General features: G+C 41.5%; 1 protein-coding gene across 6 annotated transcripts in view; it reads right to left on the reverse strand.

Moving 5' to 3' along the window:
* The window catches only part of BABAM2 (BRISC and BRCA1 A complex member 2), a 450,382-nt gene that overhangs the window by 21,218 nt on the left and 411,721 nt on the right, over positions 1–17,443 (reverse strand). The window contains exon 12 of one of the 6 annotated variants that reach the window (XM_003734762.5): positions 7,046–7,117. The exons of 4 other annotated variants lie outside the window; for them this stretch is intronic. In XM_003734762.5, the coding sequence (XP_003734810.3) occupies positions 7,075–7,117 (43 nt within the window). In that variant the 3' untranslated portion in view covers positions 7,046–7,074. Of the gene's footprint in view, positions 1–5,151; positions 5,303–7,045; positions 7,118–17,443 lie in introns of those variants that run through there. One more of the 6 variants, XM_054245114.2, reaches the window with a different exon arrangement.

Consider the following 17,443-nt stretch of genomic DNA (forward strand, 5'->3'; position numbering starts at 1 on the left):
CTTGTCTGTGAACAATATAAGAAGAAAACAGCAAATTCATTTTTTCCAGTCAGCAGCTAGTCTAACAGTACGTAAGTGGTCAGAGAGGACAAGCCCTCTCATCCAGGGCTGAGAACAGGTTGTTTTGGCTGTCAAGCATTTTCAAAACAAGTTTTCTTGGTCTCATGACAGGTTGTGGCAAGAATAAGAAAATAAAAAGAGTGGAAGATCCCATGATCACTGCCCTGGGCTTCCACGTGGGCTGGCCCTGCCTGCACAGTCAGGTTTGCCCTCAGTGTTCAGATAAACCTGGTCTTAGGGTTAATCCCACCTTGCCAGTGATACCATTTAACAAAGTGATTCCTCTAAGAACTCTCTGGCAGCCAGATAATTTCTCTGGTCTGGGAGGAATAGGTCAAAGTCACTCTTAAGCCCAAGGGTGCTATTCTGCCTGAACTACGCCCTGCTGTGTTTTAATTTTTACCTCATGTTATATGGACGAATTATTCCCCTGAAACTGAGGTGAAAATCTATCTGCTCTGAGGTGGATTTTTCCATCTCAACCGCAGAAAGCTTGGTCAGGGTGGGGCAGAGAAAGCAGTGAGGAGGCATTAATGGGGAGGGCCATGAGCAGGCGGGTTGAGAAAGTGCCATTAGCTCCTAGGAGCAGTGGTCAAAGCATAAAGCTGAGCGTGGCAGTGCCGAGGACACGCAGCCAAGCGGGGTCTGGGGGATACTCATCAGGTAATCCAGAGAAAATACCCAGAAATCAACCAAAAAGGGTGCCAAGAATTCCCAGATCCCCTGAGTTATTACTGGAGAACCCAAAGTAGACAGACACCTAGACCTGAGTTCAGATTCAACATTCTGTGACCTTGGGCAGCATTCTCCCTTGTTTCACCTAGAAAGTGAAGCAGCTGGATGATCTTTCTGGCTCTGATATCATGATCCTCAGATTCCCAGGGCACAGCGCGCTGAGTCTGTTACCATCACATGTGGATGGCTGGATCAAGTCGTTCACACACACATCTCCCCACAAGGGACAACTCAAGTTCCCGCTGTGAGTAATGTTCCTGGAAGGAACTTGAAGAGGACACTCTGCCCTGAGACCAGCTCGAATTCTATGAGACACGTTATCAGACACAAAGGCTGTCTTCTTTCTACCCGTTGTCTGTTGAAATGTTCTGAAGAAAGCGAAGAAAATCCCCCTAAGGCCTTTAAGTTGGAGGTAGGAAAGGCTGATGTGTGTTCTTGCCCATACAGAGAGCGCTGAGGATATGTGAAGCCTGAGACAAGACGTTCTTCCCTGCTTCACCCCCACTCTCAATCCCAAACATGCACAGTGGGACCCATTAGTATTTGATGTCTCTACCCAGGAGGTGATTCTAAGGTCCTGCTCAAAGCCTGCTGCGTGGAGCCTTTACCACCTGAGAGACAAGGCTGGAAGGCAGGTGAGCCTCCTTCCCAAGTATAGGAAACAGGTTTGTTCTGGCTGATTCCTGACCTGCCCCTCAATACAGGATGCCTCGTTAACATAAGCAATGACTTTTTAGTATAAGTATGTCCTAAATACTGCATGGGGCATAATTACACTAAATTATTTGTTTATTTGAAATTTAAATTTAACTGGGCATGTTGCATTTTTAATTACCAAATTTGGCAATCCTAACTCTGAAGATCCAGAGTGGAGTCTCTAAAAGCCCTTGGCATTGAGGTGGCAAAGAAGGGGTAAAAGAACCGAAGCTAAACATTCCTTTATAGTGTTCCATGAGCTTGACTCTTAATTGTTACTGTTATTAATATTTTCAAGGCCAAGAAGGATCTATTATGATTTGCATATCAACACCAAAGCAGACCATTATACCAAGATGTAATTTGTAAACTTACAAAAAATCTGACTGGGTGAGGTGGCTTATGCCTGTAATCCCTCCACTTTGCGAGGTCAAGATGGGAGGATTACTTGAGCCCAGGAGTTAAAGACTAACCTGGGCAACATAGCAAGACCCCATCTCTAAAAAAAAAAAAAAAAAATTAGCTCAGTGCTGTTGCATGCACCTGTAATCCTGGTTTGGGAGGCTGAGGTAGGAGGATTGCTTGAGCCCAGGAGTTGAAGTCTGCAGTGAGTATGATCGCACCACTCTACTCCAGCCTGGTAACAGAGTGAGACCCTGTCTCTAAAAAGAAAACAAACAAACAAACAAAAAACACCACCACACAAAGAAATACCTTATTGCCTACAGAAAAAAAAAAATGTTTTAGCATAGTGAACACCAACAATATGCCAGACATTTTACATTTTACAATCATTTCTGCATTTTGCACCCACAATCCTCTCTGAGGGAGGAGTGTTAGCCTCCTGTACAGATGAGAAAGCCAAAGCCCACAGAGATTTAAAAAAAAAAATCTACTAGAAAGTGGTAGAACAAGAACTTGAATTCCAGCTGGTCTGATTCCAGAGGGCATGTTCTCTATACCTGCATATCTCTGCTGCCTGTCTTCTTTCTTTTCTCCCCTACCTCCTTCCCTCCCTCCCACCCTTTGTCCTTTCCCCCTTCCTTTCCTCCCTTCCTCGCTTCTTCCCTCCCTCCCTCCCTCCCTCCCTCCCTCCCTTCCCCTACTGCTCCCGTCTTCAATGGACACTGGCTTACCTCCTGGAATCCCCATGCTTTCCACCTTCTGGGCCTTTGTGCACTCTGTTTCCTCTGGAGGAGTGTCCTGCCCTCCATCTGTGCACAGCAAATCCTACCCAGACTCCAATTTCAGCTTCCTAGGTCTCAGGAAACAGATATAATCTCCTTTCCTTGACTCCTAGTGCTCTTTCCCTGCACAATGCTGCCTTAAAGAGAATAACTTATGTGCAATTCTCATCCCTCCTCAAGTTCACTGAAAGCCGGGACTGTATCCTGTACATCACTTAACATTGTACCTAACACCTAGTATAAATTCAATAATCATTTGCTGAATGAATGAATGAATGGGAAAAGTGATCTAGCTTTAGTGATCTGGGAAAAATATAATCACATGTTTGCCACTACAAATCCACACTGGGCATGCCAAACCTGAGCGTCAACCAAGGCAAACAGCTTAGACCCTGCAGTTCTAAACAGAGGCTTAGCTCAGCTGCCTGGTGAATTTGGGATAACTCAGACCATTAATCTGAGGAAAAGAGGTGGTGCAGTATGAAAACCAGTCTACAAGTTGGGAAAGCCATGGTATATGCTCAGTTCCTACACTAAGCTACTCTGTGACCTTGCACAGGTCACTTCATTTTGCAGGGCCTCAGTTTCATGATCTGTAAAATAGGTGTAATAGCAGTACCTAGCTCATAGGGTTGTTATGACAATTACAGAAATTAAAAAATATAAAGCACTTAGAGCTATGCTGGTGTAATTATTCAATACATTTAAACATTGTTATTGTCCATAGAGTGATCAGGAGGAAGTATGTGGTCTTGCCTTTATATGTATGTTCCTATAATGCTCACTTTTCCGGATACCTGGAACAATGACAGTTTAAGGATTATCCAGTCCCCCAAGTGATCAATAATGCAAAATTGGGCTTTTCTACATTTTGATTTTGATTGTTAGAAGAACTACATAGCTTCCCACTTTGCAATTCGGACTGCACTCAGTCTGCTGAGCAGTTAATGCCATGGACAGCCTTGCTGTCAGAATGGAATCTCAAGCAGTGATGAACCATTCCAGAAATCAATCAGCGGCTTTGAGTTGGTGCTCTTTAAAATGTGTGTGTGTGTGTGTGTGTGTGGTGTTAGTCTTCAGTGCTTTGTATATATTCTGTATATAGTGAGCTCTTACATGTTTGCTAAAGGGATTTAGCAGTAACTTAACTGCAGCTACACAGAAACTATAGGCTTACCAGTTGCCGCTGCTACCTGGCAATTTAGCCCTGCCCACCCATGGTATACAAGGAGACAAACTATTTTTTTTCTTCATAAGTGACTTTGGATTGCAGACTACCCTAGCTCACCCTACCTCACTTCTGCTTTCTTGGCTTTGATTTTCCATTAGGCATGACTAAGTGCCAGAGGTTCTGTCTGTCTGGGAAGATAAGAGTCACTGGAATTTTCTGTCCTCTTCTCCATGTGTAGCCTCCCTGCTGCTTTGGAGGCAGCAGTAAAGTGGTGTCTTTCCTTTGGCCTGTTCCATCACAAAACTCCTTCTCTTTTGCCCACAGATGCTAGTAGTAAGTTTGGCCACAGGAGCATTTTACCTTCTCTTAAAAGTACTTGGTTTTTAGACTCTCAGCAGAGCTATTTCTGCTCACAAATGCCCTGGGTTTTCCCCATGGGCACAGAGGGCTTCAGCCTCTGGATGAGCCGCTAGGAAGAAGGCACCCATGTCCCACTGCTCCATGGGTAGGTGGATGGACACATGGTGCAGGCATGCTATACTCCTGCCCTTGACTTCTCTGTGCTGCTCCTGTGAGCAAGGGAGCAGGAAAGAGGGAAAGGTAGGAGGTCAGAGTGGCTTGGGCTGGGCTTTGGACCAGTAATCAGGCACACAGGGTTCTAATCTTGGTACTGTATGCCTTGCACAAATTCTTCCAGGAAATGAAAATGATGAACTGAAAATCAACTCTATGCCAATCACTCTGCTTAAAGGTCTATATCAATTATTTCACTGAATTTCTATCACAATGGTTAATGCTTACCATAATTAGACCTGGCCGTACTGATGCAGGATAGTACTAGATGATCTCTAAAGTTCCTTCCATGTTCCATGTTCTGTGACTGGCCCCCACTGTCACACTTACCTTCCTAGAATGCATTCCTGCTTGAGTCATCCAACTTACCTCTGCTGTTGGCTGTGGGTTTTGTAGGACAGTGGAGTAGAGGTAACTGCCCCAGTGAGTTTTCTAAATTTTGTTTTTAATTTTTGGAAGAACTACATGGCTTCCAACTTTCCTCTGCTGTTGGCTGTGGGTTTTGTAGGACAGTGGAGTAGAGGTAACTGCCCCAGTGAGTTTTCTAAATTTTGTTTTTAATTTTTGGAAGAACTACATGGCTTCCAACTTTGCAATTCTGAGCTGTACTCAGTCATCTGAGTAGTTAATGCCATGTGTGGCCTCATTGTCAGAATGGAATCTCAGGGAGTGATAGACCATTCCATCAATCAGTCAGCAGGCTTTGAGTTGGGACTCTTCAAAATATGTGTATGTGGTAGTCTCCAGTGCTTTGTGCATGTTCTGTACATAGTGAGCTGTATGGTACCTGCTTCCCATTTTTGCTCACCTCTGTAAATCCTCTATTTCAATAAGGCATGAATCTACTTCATTTTCACAGGTGGCCCTTGTGCCGAACGATCTGACAAAAGATAAGACAGAATCTTGTTTCTGCAGAAGCAAGGCCTCTGCTTGTCATTATGATAGCACACAATGGACAATCCTGATTGTTCTTTGATGCTTTCCTTTTGTTCTAGAATTCATGCCTTAATGAGAAGTGATAGAAACAAGCGGCCTGACCCTCCTGCCTTGGCTGGACTCCACATCACACGACAGCCCTGAGCAGCCCTGGCGGCACCTGTCAGAAACTCACACACACATCTGAACAGTCAAGCCTAATTCCCAAGAAGCTGTTTTAACTTGACATCTGAAAATGTATTGCATCTAGAATTGTTTTACTGGGTGTGTGTTCAGGGCATATGTGTGCACGTTCTGCAACTGAAGTGTTCTATAAATATCAGATACGAGCTGTACAAAAAAGTATCACGTACATGCTGTACTTAATTCCATTTAGTAATGTTTTCAATTTGTGTCTGACCTCTGGCAACAGAGATAGAAGTTTCTCAACATGAATAAAAAAGTATGCTCAGCTACCTTAAACAATTTTCACTTAAAATTCCAGAAATATATTAGAGCTTAGTGATTACCAGGTGGCTACTAGCCCAGTACTTTAAAAGGAAGGTACTGAAGTTCAGAGAGGTGACGTGTCTTTCCCATGATCACACAGACACCCAGGTCACTTGACTCCCAGGCCATTATCCCTTGCTTTTTCTTGACTTACTATATGTTTCTTCCCCCAACAGTTCAAAAGGAACTCTGATTCCATTAATAGCGCATGCTCCTACTATGGTTTATTATAAAAATCCCAAACCAGCTCCCCTACCTTTCTGACTCTATAGGGCATCTATTTTTTGAAGAAAGAGAATAATTGACCCTACCTCACAAGCGAGGAAGTCGCTGTTCTTGGTGATCCTGAACACTTCCCCAGTGACTGCTGGGGTAACTGCAACCCAAGCCTGAGCATTCAATTGTTCTTGAAAGGGCACAACTAAGTTAATTTCCCCAACAAAGATGTGCTGACCTTCCAGTTACTCTTTTTTTTTTTAGACAGAGTCTCACTCTGTCACTCTGGCAGGAGCGCAGTGGTGTGATCTCAGCTCACTGCAACATCCACCTCCCCAACTCAAGTGATTCTCCTGCCTCAGCCTCCCGAGTAGCTGGGATTACATCCATCATGCCTGGCTAATTTTTATATTTTTAGTAGAGACAGGGTTTCACCATGTTGCCTAGACTGGTCTTGAACTCCTGACCTCAGGTGATCCACCAGCCTCAGCCTCCCAAAATGTTGGGACTACAGGCATAAGCCACCATGCCCAGACCAGTTACTCTTTCCCTGTGACTATCCTGGTAAGCTCAGTTCAGTGCAGCTTCTTCTGGTTTGTGTGACTGAGGCCAGAACTAAAGCCTTAAGTCTGTTTTCCACTGAGAAAGCAGGATGAACGGCGGTGCAGTCTTTAAAATAGCTCTGAGAAGCTTCCAAGGGAATCAAAGGAATACAGATGCAGGACCTGGGAAGAGATGACCTGAGGGGACCTGCAGAAGGGATTTACCTGCTGCCTCTCCCCCAGGGGAGCAAGGAGGCTGAGCTGGGCTGTAAACACTCTGTGCCTGGTGCGGCCTGGTCTGCATAGCCTGAGAGGATGGTGAGAGGCTCCCTCTGGGATGAGGGCTGTATTAGCAGTAATTGATGGCCAGGCTTTTTAACGGAGCTTATCATTTCACTGCAACTGATGTCAGGTTCTAACAAATAACAGTTCTCACTGACCTATGCAATTTGGAGAGGATGCCTGGATGTCAGGCAGAGCTGGATTCCTCCCCATCTCTGTTGCTCTCTCTTCTGTAAGGAAAAACAAACCAAATCCCTTTAAGATACTTTTCAAAATGATTCTCTTTGAGAGTTCAAGGATCCATTAATTCTATGTTATTTATATGATTTGGTTTTCTCTTCATAGCTCTACTTCTAAGCCCCACGAGGAAAAGGCTTAGGAGGGCAGGGTGCGCTTGCTCATGCGGGAACCCAGTACGTGTGGGCATGGAAGGCCTTGGTGACCTCAGTTCCCAATTCCTCTGTTGCTCACCAGCAGTGGTCCCTTTATTGTCTTCTTGGGGGCTCTGATCACCCAAGCTATACTGGCATGGGCCTAGAAAATTCCCTCATCTCTCCTGTGGGGAGTTCAGCTGAGATGAGGTTGGGATTTTTGAGAGTTTCCTAGGAAACTCAGGGCAAAACAGAAGAAAAAAAGAAAACCCATGAATCATAGAAGCAGTTGGGCTTGCAGCTTCTGCCACTGAAGTCTGCTTCCCGATGGGTCCCATGGTACAGAGCTTTCTGGGAGCCCAGCCCTGGTCCCTTGCCTACCCCAGCACTCTGTCGTTCTGCTCCAGTTTGCAGAAGGGATGTGGGGGGTGAGCAATTGCAGCTGGCCATGATTCTGACCTTCTTGTTGTCTCTTCCCCCCACAACCCTTGGGTGCCCCATGGGAGTTCCAGGAGTACAGACATGAAGGGGAGGGACAGGTCAGGGGGTGAGTAGTGATGAAGGGGAGAGAGTGTTGAAAAGTCCCTATCAAGTTTTTCCTGAATAGTGAGTGGTGTCTGGATGAGGAGAAGCACCCTGACTGCTCCCGGGGCTCCAAAGCTGGTTCAGCCCAGGCTCCTTCCGGGTCACAGGGCACAGGGACTGCAGAGGCAGGCCCAACCCTGTAATGAAATCTCAGCAGAGACAACCATCACGTGAGCTGCCTTAAGGAGTTACCAACAGGGAGTGAAGAAGCGAGTAGTGATTAACTCCTGGTAAGACACACACACAATGGGCTCATATGATAACCTTTCACACTTCATGAACAGCCCTCCCCTGGCCCTACTCTACTCCCCTAGGAATTCTCAGCCTCAGGGATCCTAGGACCAGGAACTGGGATTTCCACACTGTGTTCCATGGAGTCCCAGGGGGCCAGTGGGGCCTCAGAGGACAAGGAAAGGGGTGCCGATGGGGAGCACATTGGGTGGGACATCTATATCTCCTTCTCTTCAATTAAGGGAAAAGATCTACTTTTTAATCTGTTTTATTTAGAGGACCAATGCATGAGACTAAATTGAAGCATCTGCAGCTAATGAGAAGTTCAAAGAAAAGAGTGTCTTTGAGAATACTAAGTAATGTATTAACAGTGAAAAATAATTGAAATAGCCCAGAATGCACACTTTAAAAAGATTCTTGAAGGAGAATTTTTTTCTGCAAAAGTTATTCTGCAAAGATAATTAGATAGCAAAATTTAAAAGTATGCATGGTGAGCAGCAACATATGAGCAATTAAGAACTGTTTTGCAAGGGTTTGGATAAGTTTTTAAATAAAAAAATAATGTCTCTTTGTGGCCTTGAGGCAAGAAGAGAAACAACAAATGATTTTAGGAGGCCCATAATGAATTACTCTCATGTGTTGACTGATAATCTATTTTTAAAAATATTTTTTATTTATTTCTACTTATACAATAACTTTCACACATGATGAGCCATCGTAGTAGGTGGTTTTGGGGTTAAATTCCAGTCTAAGATCCTACTAAGGCCTCTAGAGTCAACCAGATGTTTTATGCAATGAAATTCACAGAAAAATCACACCATCTATTTGAGATTCCCTAGAATAAAAAAGACTATGAAAAGTCATTTTGGTTCTACTAGAAAGTCTAGACCTATGTACAAGACATCACGGTAATCAGTGTTTTTTTTTTTTTTTTTAAGTAATGTTTGGTTTTATGTAGACTAAGCAACTGAAGGAAGGAATTTTTCCACTTTTCAGCCGGCTGTGCTGGTACCAAGAAGATACAACCACAGGGGATAACAGCCCATTAATGGGGTGCCTTAGGCTTTAGGAGCTTAGCCAAGTCACTGAGGTTAGGGGACTGTTTACTGGGGTACAATGTGATGGTATCAATATTGACTCTGTTTTTAATTTTAAAATCTCCTTTTTTTTTCTCTAGGGACGCTGCTGCTGATAGTTAAAAATGATCAAATTCTTGCCATATGCCAGCCCCTATGCTGGACAATTCACTGGCATTATCCCATGTAGTAGGCCGAATTCTAACGTGACCCCCAAGATTCTTCACCCTCTGTATAATCCCCAGGATTGGGAATATGATGGATTTCATCCTGGTAAACAGGTTTGTTAAATGGCACAGATGACTTTAAGACAAGGAGCCTTTAAATCTGTGACTAGCAAAAGAGACATGGAAGGCAGAGATTCAAAATATAAGAAGGATCTCATGCACCACTACTGGCTTGAAAATGGAGGGGACCACATGGCAGAGGACACAGGCAGCCTCTAGTTGCTGAGGGTGGTCTCCACTTGACAGGAGCAAGGTAACAGGGGCCTCAGTCCTATAACCACAAGGAATTGAACTCTGCCAACACACTGAAAGAGCTTGAAAGAGGAACGGAAGCCTCGGGTGACATTGCAGCCCCAGACAACACCTTGATTTTAGTTGTCTAAAACCCCCAACTGAGAACCCAGGTATCTTGTGTGGGACTCCTAACCCACAGAAACTATAAGATTAATAATTAGTGGTATTTTAAAAGGGTAAATTTACAATAGTTTTAAAATCAGCAACGCAGACAATCATACACCCCATGTGATATCCATAATAACCATCTGAAATAGGTGTCACCATTTTATAGACAAGGAAACAAACACTCAGGGAAATTATGAATTTGTCCAAAGTCACACAGCCTGTGAGTGGCAGAGACAGGTTTAAACCTAGCTATGTCTTGACTTTAGGGTCAGTGCTCTCAATTGCCTCATGCATTTCCTCTCTGTATGAGGAGAGAGCCTGAGACACATGGTAAAAAGAGTATGGAACTGTTTCTGTCTGCCTGGGTGTGGATGTGCAGAAGGGTCAGAGGACTTACAATTTTGTTTTGGTTTTCTCTTTCTTTCTCTCTCTCTCTCTCTCTCTCTCTCTCTCTCTCTCTCTCTCTCTCTTTCTTTCTTTCTTTCGAGACAGGGTTTCACCACATTGGTCAGACTGGTGAACTCTTGACCTCAGGTGATCCACCCACCTTGGCCTCCCAAAGTGCTGGGATTACAGGCTTGAGCCACCTCACTCGGCCTTTTTTTTTTTTGGGACGGGGGAGGGGTTTAAATGGTAAAAAGATATATAAGTAGAATTAACTAGCGGGATTCATTTTAGATGATCCCAATATGCCTTCTTCTCTCCATCAGGCCTGATCAAGGTGTTGGCCTTGGCCACATCAATGTCACAGAGCTTCTTCACAGCCTGTTTGATCTGGTGATTGCTGGCTTTGAAATCCACAATGGACACAAGTTGTGTTGTTGTTTCCTATCTTCTTCATGGCTGACTCAGTGGTTGGGGGAACCTGATGATGAATTATTGGTCAAGCTTGTTTCTCTTGGGTGTGCTCTTCCGAGGGTATTTCAGCTGCCTCCAGAGCCACAGTGTCTTGGGCCACCAGAAGGTGCATGATGTGTGGATTGGATCTTCTTTTTGTGCTGTGGACACCCTTACGCACTGCCTTCCTGGCCTTCAAAGTGTTTGCTTTGGCTTCAGCTTTGGGAGGGGCAAGAACTTCTTTTATCACTTTCGGTGCCATCATGTAAAAATGAGGACCTATGTTGAGCCCTCACTCCTCTAGAAGCCAGCTGTGTGCCCTCAGGAAAGTCAATTAATCACTCTGAGCCTCAGTTTGTGTACTCTGTATGAGGCATACTAAGCATTTCTGCGCGATAACCCTTGAAGGGCTGCAGTGATGATCCCATAACAGTGTGAGAGAGACCACCATAAATGAAGCCCACAGGGCAGACAGAGGCACCTGGATGTTACGTAGGTACCGTTTTCTTTTCTTGATGACACCCAATTTTAATGTCTCTGCCTATAGGATAAATATGATCACTCTGATGGCTTATTTTGAGGAAGTCATTTGAAGTAGGTTTTTTTGGAGAGGAAATTAATATTTATTACATTTATTGAGAAACTGCAGAATAAGAAGGAATGTAATTTTTCTTTTTTTTTTCTTGAATTCTTTAAAAGTCAGGTGACTATTAAAAGCCAAAGTAATAACAAAGTATTGTGGATTTAATAAAATACAAAGAATGTGTGAATATTATAGCACAAGGGTAAATGGAAGGCACACAGATAATTACACTGTTTACATTACACAGGAAGCATTATAATATTAAATCATGGTAGGCTGTGATAAGTTAAGGGTGTATTTTTAGTGTATAAATGACTAAAATGTAGAAGGAAATATAGCTAACACACCAATAAAAGAGAAAATGGTAAATGAAAAACTACTTGAATAAATTGAAAGAATACAGGAAGAAAAGAACAAAGAAATAAAAAAACCCAAGAAACTAAAATACAAATAGCAAGACTGTAGGGCTTAAACCCAGTAAGCTCATTATTTATGTTAAATGTACATAAACAAAATGCTCCAATTAAGGCCAGGCGTGGTAGCTCACACCTATAATCCCAGCACTTTGGGAGACCTAGGCGGGCAGATCACTTGAGGCCAGGAGTTTGAGACCAGCCTGGTCAAACTGGCAAAACTCTGTCTCTATTAAAAATATAGGTGTGGTGGTACATGCCTGTAGTCCCAGTTACTCTGGAGGCTAAGGCAGGAGAATCACTTAAACCCAGGAGGTAGAGGTTGAAGTGAGCCGAGATCACACCACTGCACTCCAGTGCGGTGACAGAATGAGACTCTGTCTCAAAAAAAAAAAAAAACAACAAAAAAAGAAATATTCCAATTAAAAGGTAGACATGATAAGACTAGATTAAAAAACCCAAGGTCTATAAAAGATTTCCATCAAATATAAAGACACAAATAGGATAAATAAAGGATAAAAATATATATATACCGTGCAAAATATACACAGAAGAAGGCTGGTGTAACAATTTGAATATCAGATGAAGCAGATTTCAAGTCAAAGAATATTGCCAGAAATAGAGACATTTCATAATGATAGAAGGACCAATTTATTAAGAAGACCTAACAATTCTAAGTATGTGCCTAAAAATAAAGCTTTCAGATATAAAAAGCAAAAATTAACAGAACTAAGGGGAGCAACAGACAAATCCAAAACCGCAGGTGAAAATTGTAATGCCTCCTTTCAATAACTGATATAAAATCCAGTAAAGAGCTAAAAGATTTGAATAACACTAACAAGTAATTTAACTTAATGTATATATAGAACACCATACCCCAGAACTGCAGGACACACATTCTTTTCAGGTTTACATGGAATATTTATCAAGATAGACCACATGCTGGTCTACAAAACAAGGCTCAACAAATTCCAAAGGCTTGAAATCATAGAGATTGTGATCTCTGGCCAAAACCGAATTAAATTATAAATCAATAACAATAAGCTATTTAGAAAAATCTTTCTAAACACTTGAAATTCAAGGACAATTATAAATAATCCATGGTTCAAGAAGAAATCACAAGGGAAACCAGAAAATATGTCTAATAAAATAATAACAAAAAACAACATACAAAACTTTGTGGAATGCAGCTTAAGCAATCCGCAGAGGGTAATTTTTTATTAAAAAAGAAAAAAGGATTAAAATCAGTGACCTAAGCTTCTACTCTTAGAAACCTGAAAAGGAAGACATAAAATGCCAATTTCTTCTTCTTTTTTTTTTTTTTTGAGATGGAGTTTTGCTCTTGTCACCCAGGCTGAAGCGCAAGGTGCGATCTCTGCTTACTGCAGCTTCTGCTTCCCAGGTTCAAGTGATTCTCCTGCCTCAGCCTCCCAAGTAGCTGGGATTACAGGCATGTGCCACCACACCTGGCTAATTTCATATTTTTAGTAGAGACGCAGTTTCTCCATGTTGGTCAGTCTGGTCTCAAACTCCTGACCTCAGGTGATCTACCCACTTTGGCCTCCCAAAGTGTTGAGATGACAGGAATGAGCCAATGCATTTGGCCCAATTTCTTATTTAAAAACATAGCTTGCTAAAATGAACACGAGAAGAAATACAACAATCTGAATATTCCTATATTTAGTAAAGACACTAAATATTCTTTGCACAAATAAAACCCTATCAAAACATTTGGAAGGAAATAATACTAAATCTGCATAAACTCTTTCAGAAAACAAGGGAAGAAGAAATATTTTCCAGTTTATTTAATGAAGCCAGCATAGTGCTGACACTAAAGACCTCACAAGGACAAACACGAGAAAAGAAATTTTAGACCAATATCATTCATAAATGTAGATGCAAAAATCGTAAAATTTTAGCAAATCAAATCTAATAGTATAAAAAAGGACAAAATCACAACGGAGAAGGGTTTATCTTTGGAATGCAAGGTTGGTTCAACATGTAAAACTAATTAATGTAATTCACATTAACAGATTAAAGAAAAACTATGATTATGTCGATGTCAAAAGATGCAGAAAAAACAATCTATAGAATTCAACACCTGTTCATGATTTAAAAAAAACTCTTAGCAAAGCAGTAATACAAGAGAATTCCTTCAATCTGATAAAGACATCTATTTAAAACCTACAGCTGACATCAACCTTAATAGAGAAACATACAGTTAGATTCTGCTCTTACCCCTTAAGTAAAATATTGTACTGGAGGTCCTTAGTCAGTGCAAGTAGGTGGAAAAAGAATACAAAAATATAAAGATTGGAAAGAAAGTAGTAAAGTTGTCAGCATAAGGCATGACTATTTATGTAAGAAGTTAAAAGAATTCTATAAAAAATCTATTAGACTTTAATAGTAATAAGTAAATTTAGCAATGTCACAGGACACCATATCGATATAGAAAAATCATTTGTATTCCTATATACTAGCAACAAACAACTGAAAAATAATTTTTTTAAAATTTTGTTTTTATATTTTTATATGTTTATAAATATTTTATATTTTTATATAATTTGCAATAAAAGCAAAAACAGGTGGGGTACAGTGGCTCATTCCTATAATTCCAGCACTTTGGGAGGCCAAGGTGGGTGGATTGCTTGAGGCCCGCAGCTCGAGACCAGACTGGCCAACATGCCAAAACCCTGACTTTACTAAAAATACAAAAATTGGCTGAGTGTGGTGGCTCATGCCTGTAATCGCAGCACTTTGGGAGGCTGAGGCGGGTGGATCATCTGAAGTTAGGAGTTCAAAACCAGCCTGGACAACATGGTGAAACCCTGTCTCTACTAAAAATACAAAAATTAGCTGGGCATGGTGGTGGACAATCGCTTGAACCTAAAAGGCAGAAGTTGCAGTGAGCCAAGATCATGCCATTGTACTCCAGTCTGGGTGACTAGAGCAGAACTCTGTCTTGACAAAAATAAATAAATAAAAATACAAAAATTATCTGGGCATGGTGGCACACATCTGTAGTCCTGGGTACTCAGAAGGCTGAAGCATAAGAATCACTTGAATGTGGGAAGTGGTGTTTGCAGTGAGCCAAGATTGTACCACTGCACTCCAGCATGGGCAATAGAGCAAGACTGTCTAAAAAACAAAAAAAAAGCTACAACATTTAAAAATATTTCAAGACTTCTACATCGAAATATTTTTAAAATTCTGAGAAACTAAAGACCTAAATAAAACCATGTTCATTGATTGGAAGATTCAGTATTATAAAAATGGCAATTCCTCCCTTGTTGATCAACAGATCAATGCCATCCCAATCAAAATCCGGCAGGCTTTTATGGGGGGAGGAGTAGGGGAGAGGTGGGAATTGACAAGTTTATTCTAAAATATATATGAAAATGCAAAGGACCTAGAACATCCAAAACAATCTTTAAAAAGAACAGGCTTGAAGAATTATCTTTCTTGATTTCAAGAAATATTGGTACACAAACCTATCAATGGAACAGAATAAGAGTATTCAGAAATGGACCCACTCACATGTGGTCAATTGACTTTTGACAAAAATGTAAAGGTAATTCAATAGGGGAAGAAAATTCTTTTCAACGAATGGTGTTGTAATATCTGGATATATATGAACAAAAGATTAACCTTGAATTTACCTCATTATCATACACAAAAATTAATTAGAGATGGTTCATAGCCCTACATGTCAAAACAAAAGCTTCTACAAGAAAACATAGGAGAATTTCTTCAAGACCTTATAGTAGGCTAATAATTTTGGGTACATAAAAAGCATTAACATAGAAAATAGATTTCATTTAAAAAAATGAAGATTTTCTGCTCATCAAAAGACACGCTTAAGAAAATGAAATGGGCCAGGAACAGTGGCTCACACCTGTAATCCCAAGACTTTGAGAGGCCGAGGCAGGAAGATTGAGCCCAGGGGCTCAAGACCAGCCTGGGCAACATTGCATAACCTTGTCTCTATTTAAAAAAAGGAAAAAGAGACTGGGCATGGTGGTTCATGCCTATAATCCCAGCACTTTGGGAGGCCAAGGCAGGTGGATCATGAGGTCAGGAGTTTGAGACCAGTCTGGCCAACAGTGAAATTCTGTCTCTACCAAATATATATATATATATATTAGCCAGGCATGGTAGCAGGTGCCTGTAGTCCCAGCTACTCTGGAGACTGAGGCAGGAGAATTGCTTGAACCCAGGAGGCGGAGGTTGCAGTGAGCTGAGATCATGCCAGTGCCACTCCCAGCCTGGGCAACAAGAGCAAAACTCCATCTCAAAAAAAAAAAGGAAAAAGAAAACGAAATGGCAAGCCACAGATGGAGAGACAATGCTCATAACAAATATATCTGACAAATATATAAATAAACTCATATATAAAACTCCTTAATACAAGACTAACAACCAAACTGAAACTAGGCAAGATTTGAACAGACATTTCATGAAAGAAGATAAACTAATAAGCACATGCCAAAATGCTGAACATCATTTATCACCAGGAAATGTACATTTAAAACATGAGATCTTACTTTATCCTCTCTAGAATGGTTAAATTTAAAAAGACTGACAATAGGAAGTGTTGGTGAGGATGTGAAGCAACTGGAACCCTGGCATACTGCTGATGGAAGGGTAAACAGATACAACTTTGAAAAAGCTTTTGACTTTCTTATAAAGTTAATCACATATATACTCCCACTCCTAGGTATTTACCGGAAGAAAGAAAACATGTCTATAAAAAGGCTTGTTCACAGCAGCATTATTAATAAAATCCTCAACCTGGAAGCAACACGAATATCTATACACAGGGAAACAGAGTAATACATTATGCTATATTCATATAATGGAATATTATTCAGCAGTAAGAAAGAAATGCCATAACAGATCAATCTTTTTTTTTTTTGAGATGGAGACTCACCCTGTTACCCAGGCTGGAGTGCAGTGGCACGATCTCGACTCACTGTACCTCCACCTCCTGGGTTCAAGCCATTCTCCTGCCTCAGCCTCCAGAGTAGCTGGGATGATAGGCGTATGCCACCATGCCTGGCTAATTTTTGTATATTTAGTAGAGACGGGGTTTCACCATGTTGGCCAGACTGTTCTTGAACTCCCGACCTCAGGTAATCTGCCCGCCTTGTCCTCCCAAAGTGCTGGGATTACAGGCATGAGCCAGCGCACTGGGCCACCATAATAGACACATCTTAATTATGTTGAATGAAATGAATATAATTTTCATTGTGTCAGACACAAAAGAGGATGATCTGTATTATCCCATTTAGAAGTATCTAAAAGGAAAAACTAAGACATGGGGGTAGAAGTTAGAAGAGTAGCCTTGAAAGTGAAACTATTTGGAAAGAGGGTATAAAGGTAGTTTTCTCAAAACTTTTCAAAAGATATACTTAAAACCTGTTCACTCCATTGTATGTAAATTACACTGTGATTTTAAAAAAGGATATATATGCAAAGCCATTGCCTTCAAAGAACTCATGGATTGGTTAGGGAAACAAAATAAATATGAAGATGTGAAAAACATCAAGAAAATACAAAAGAGATTCCAAAGCCCTATGTGATTAGAGTCAAAGGAGACGGGGAGGAGGGGAACGAGCTGCCAGCAAAGTAGGATGGATGGGAAAACCCATATGGGAGAAGGTTGAAGGATGTGCTGATTTGAGGGGCAGAAAGAGGGTGGGAGGAAAGGCACGAGCAACGGCACTGAGGTACACAGCAGAAGCTAAAACCCACAGTCTTCCACATGTTAACTTGCTGCCCAAGACCACAGAGCTTGCAGGATTAGACTTTGCAATAGCAACTGGGGCATG

This window comes from Callithrix jacchus, chromosome 14 (genome assembly GCF_049354715.1).
Source record: "Callithrix jacchus isolate 240 chromosome 14, calJac240_pri, whole genome shotgun sequence".
NCBI classification, from domain to species: Eukaryota; Metazoa; Chordata; class Mammalia; order Primates; family Cebidae; genus Callithrix; species Callithrix jacchus.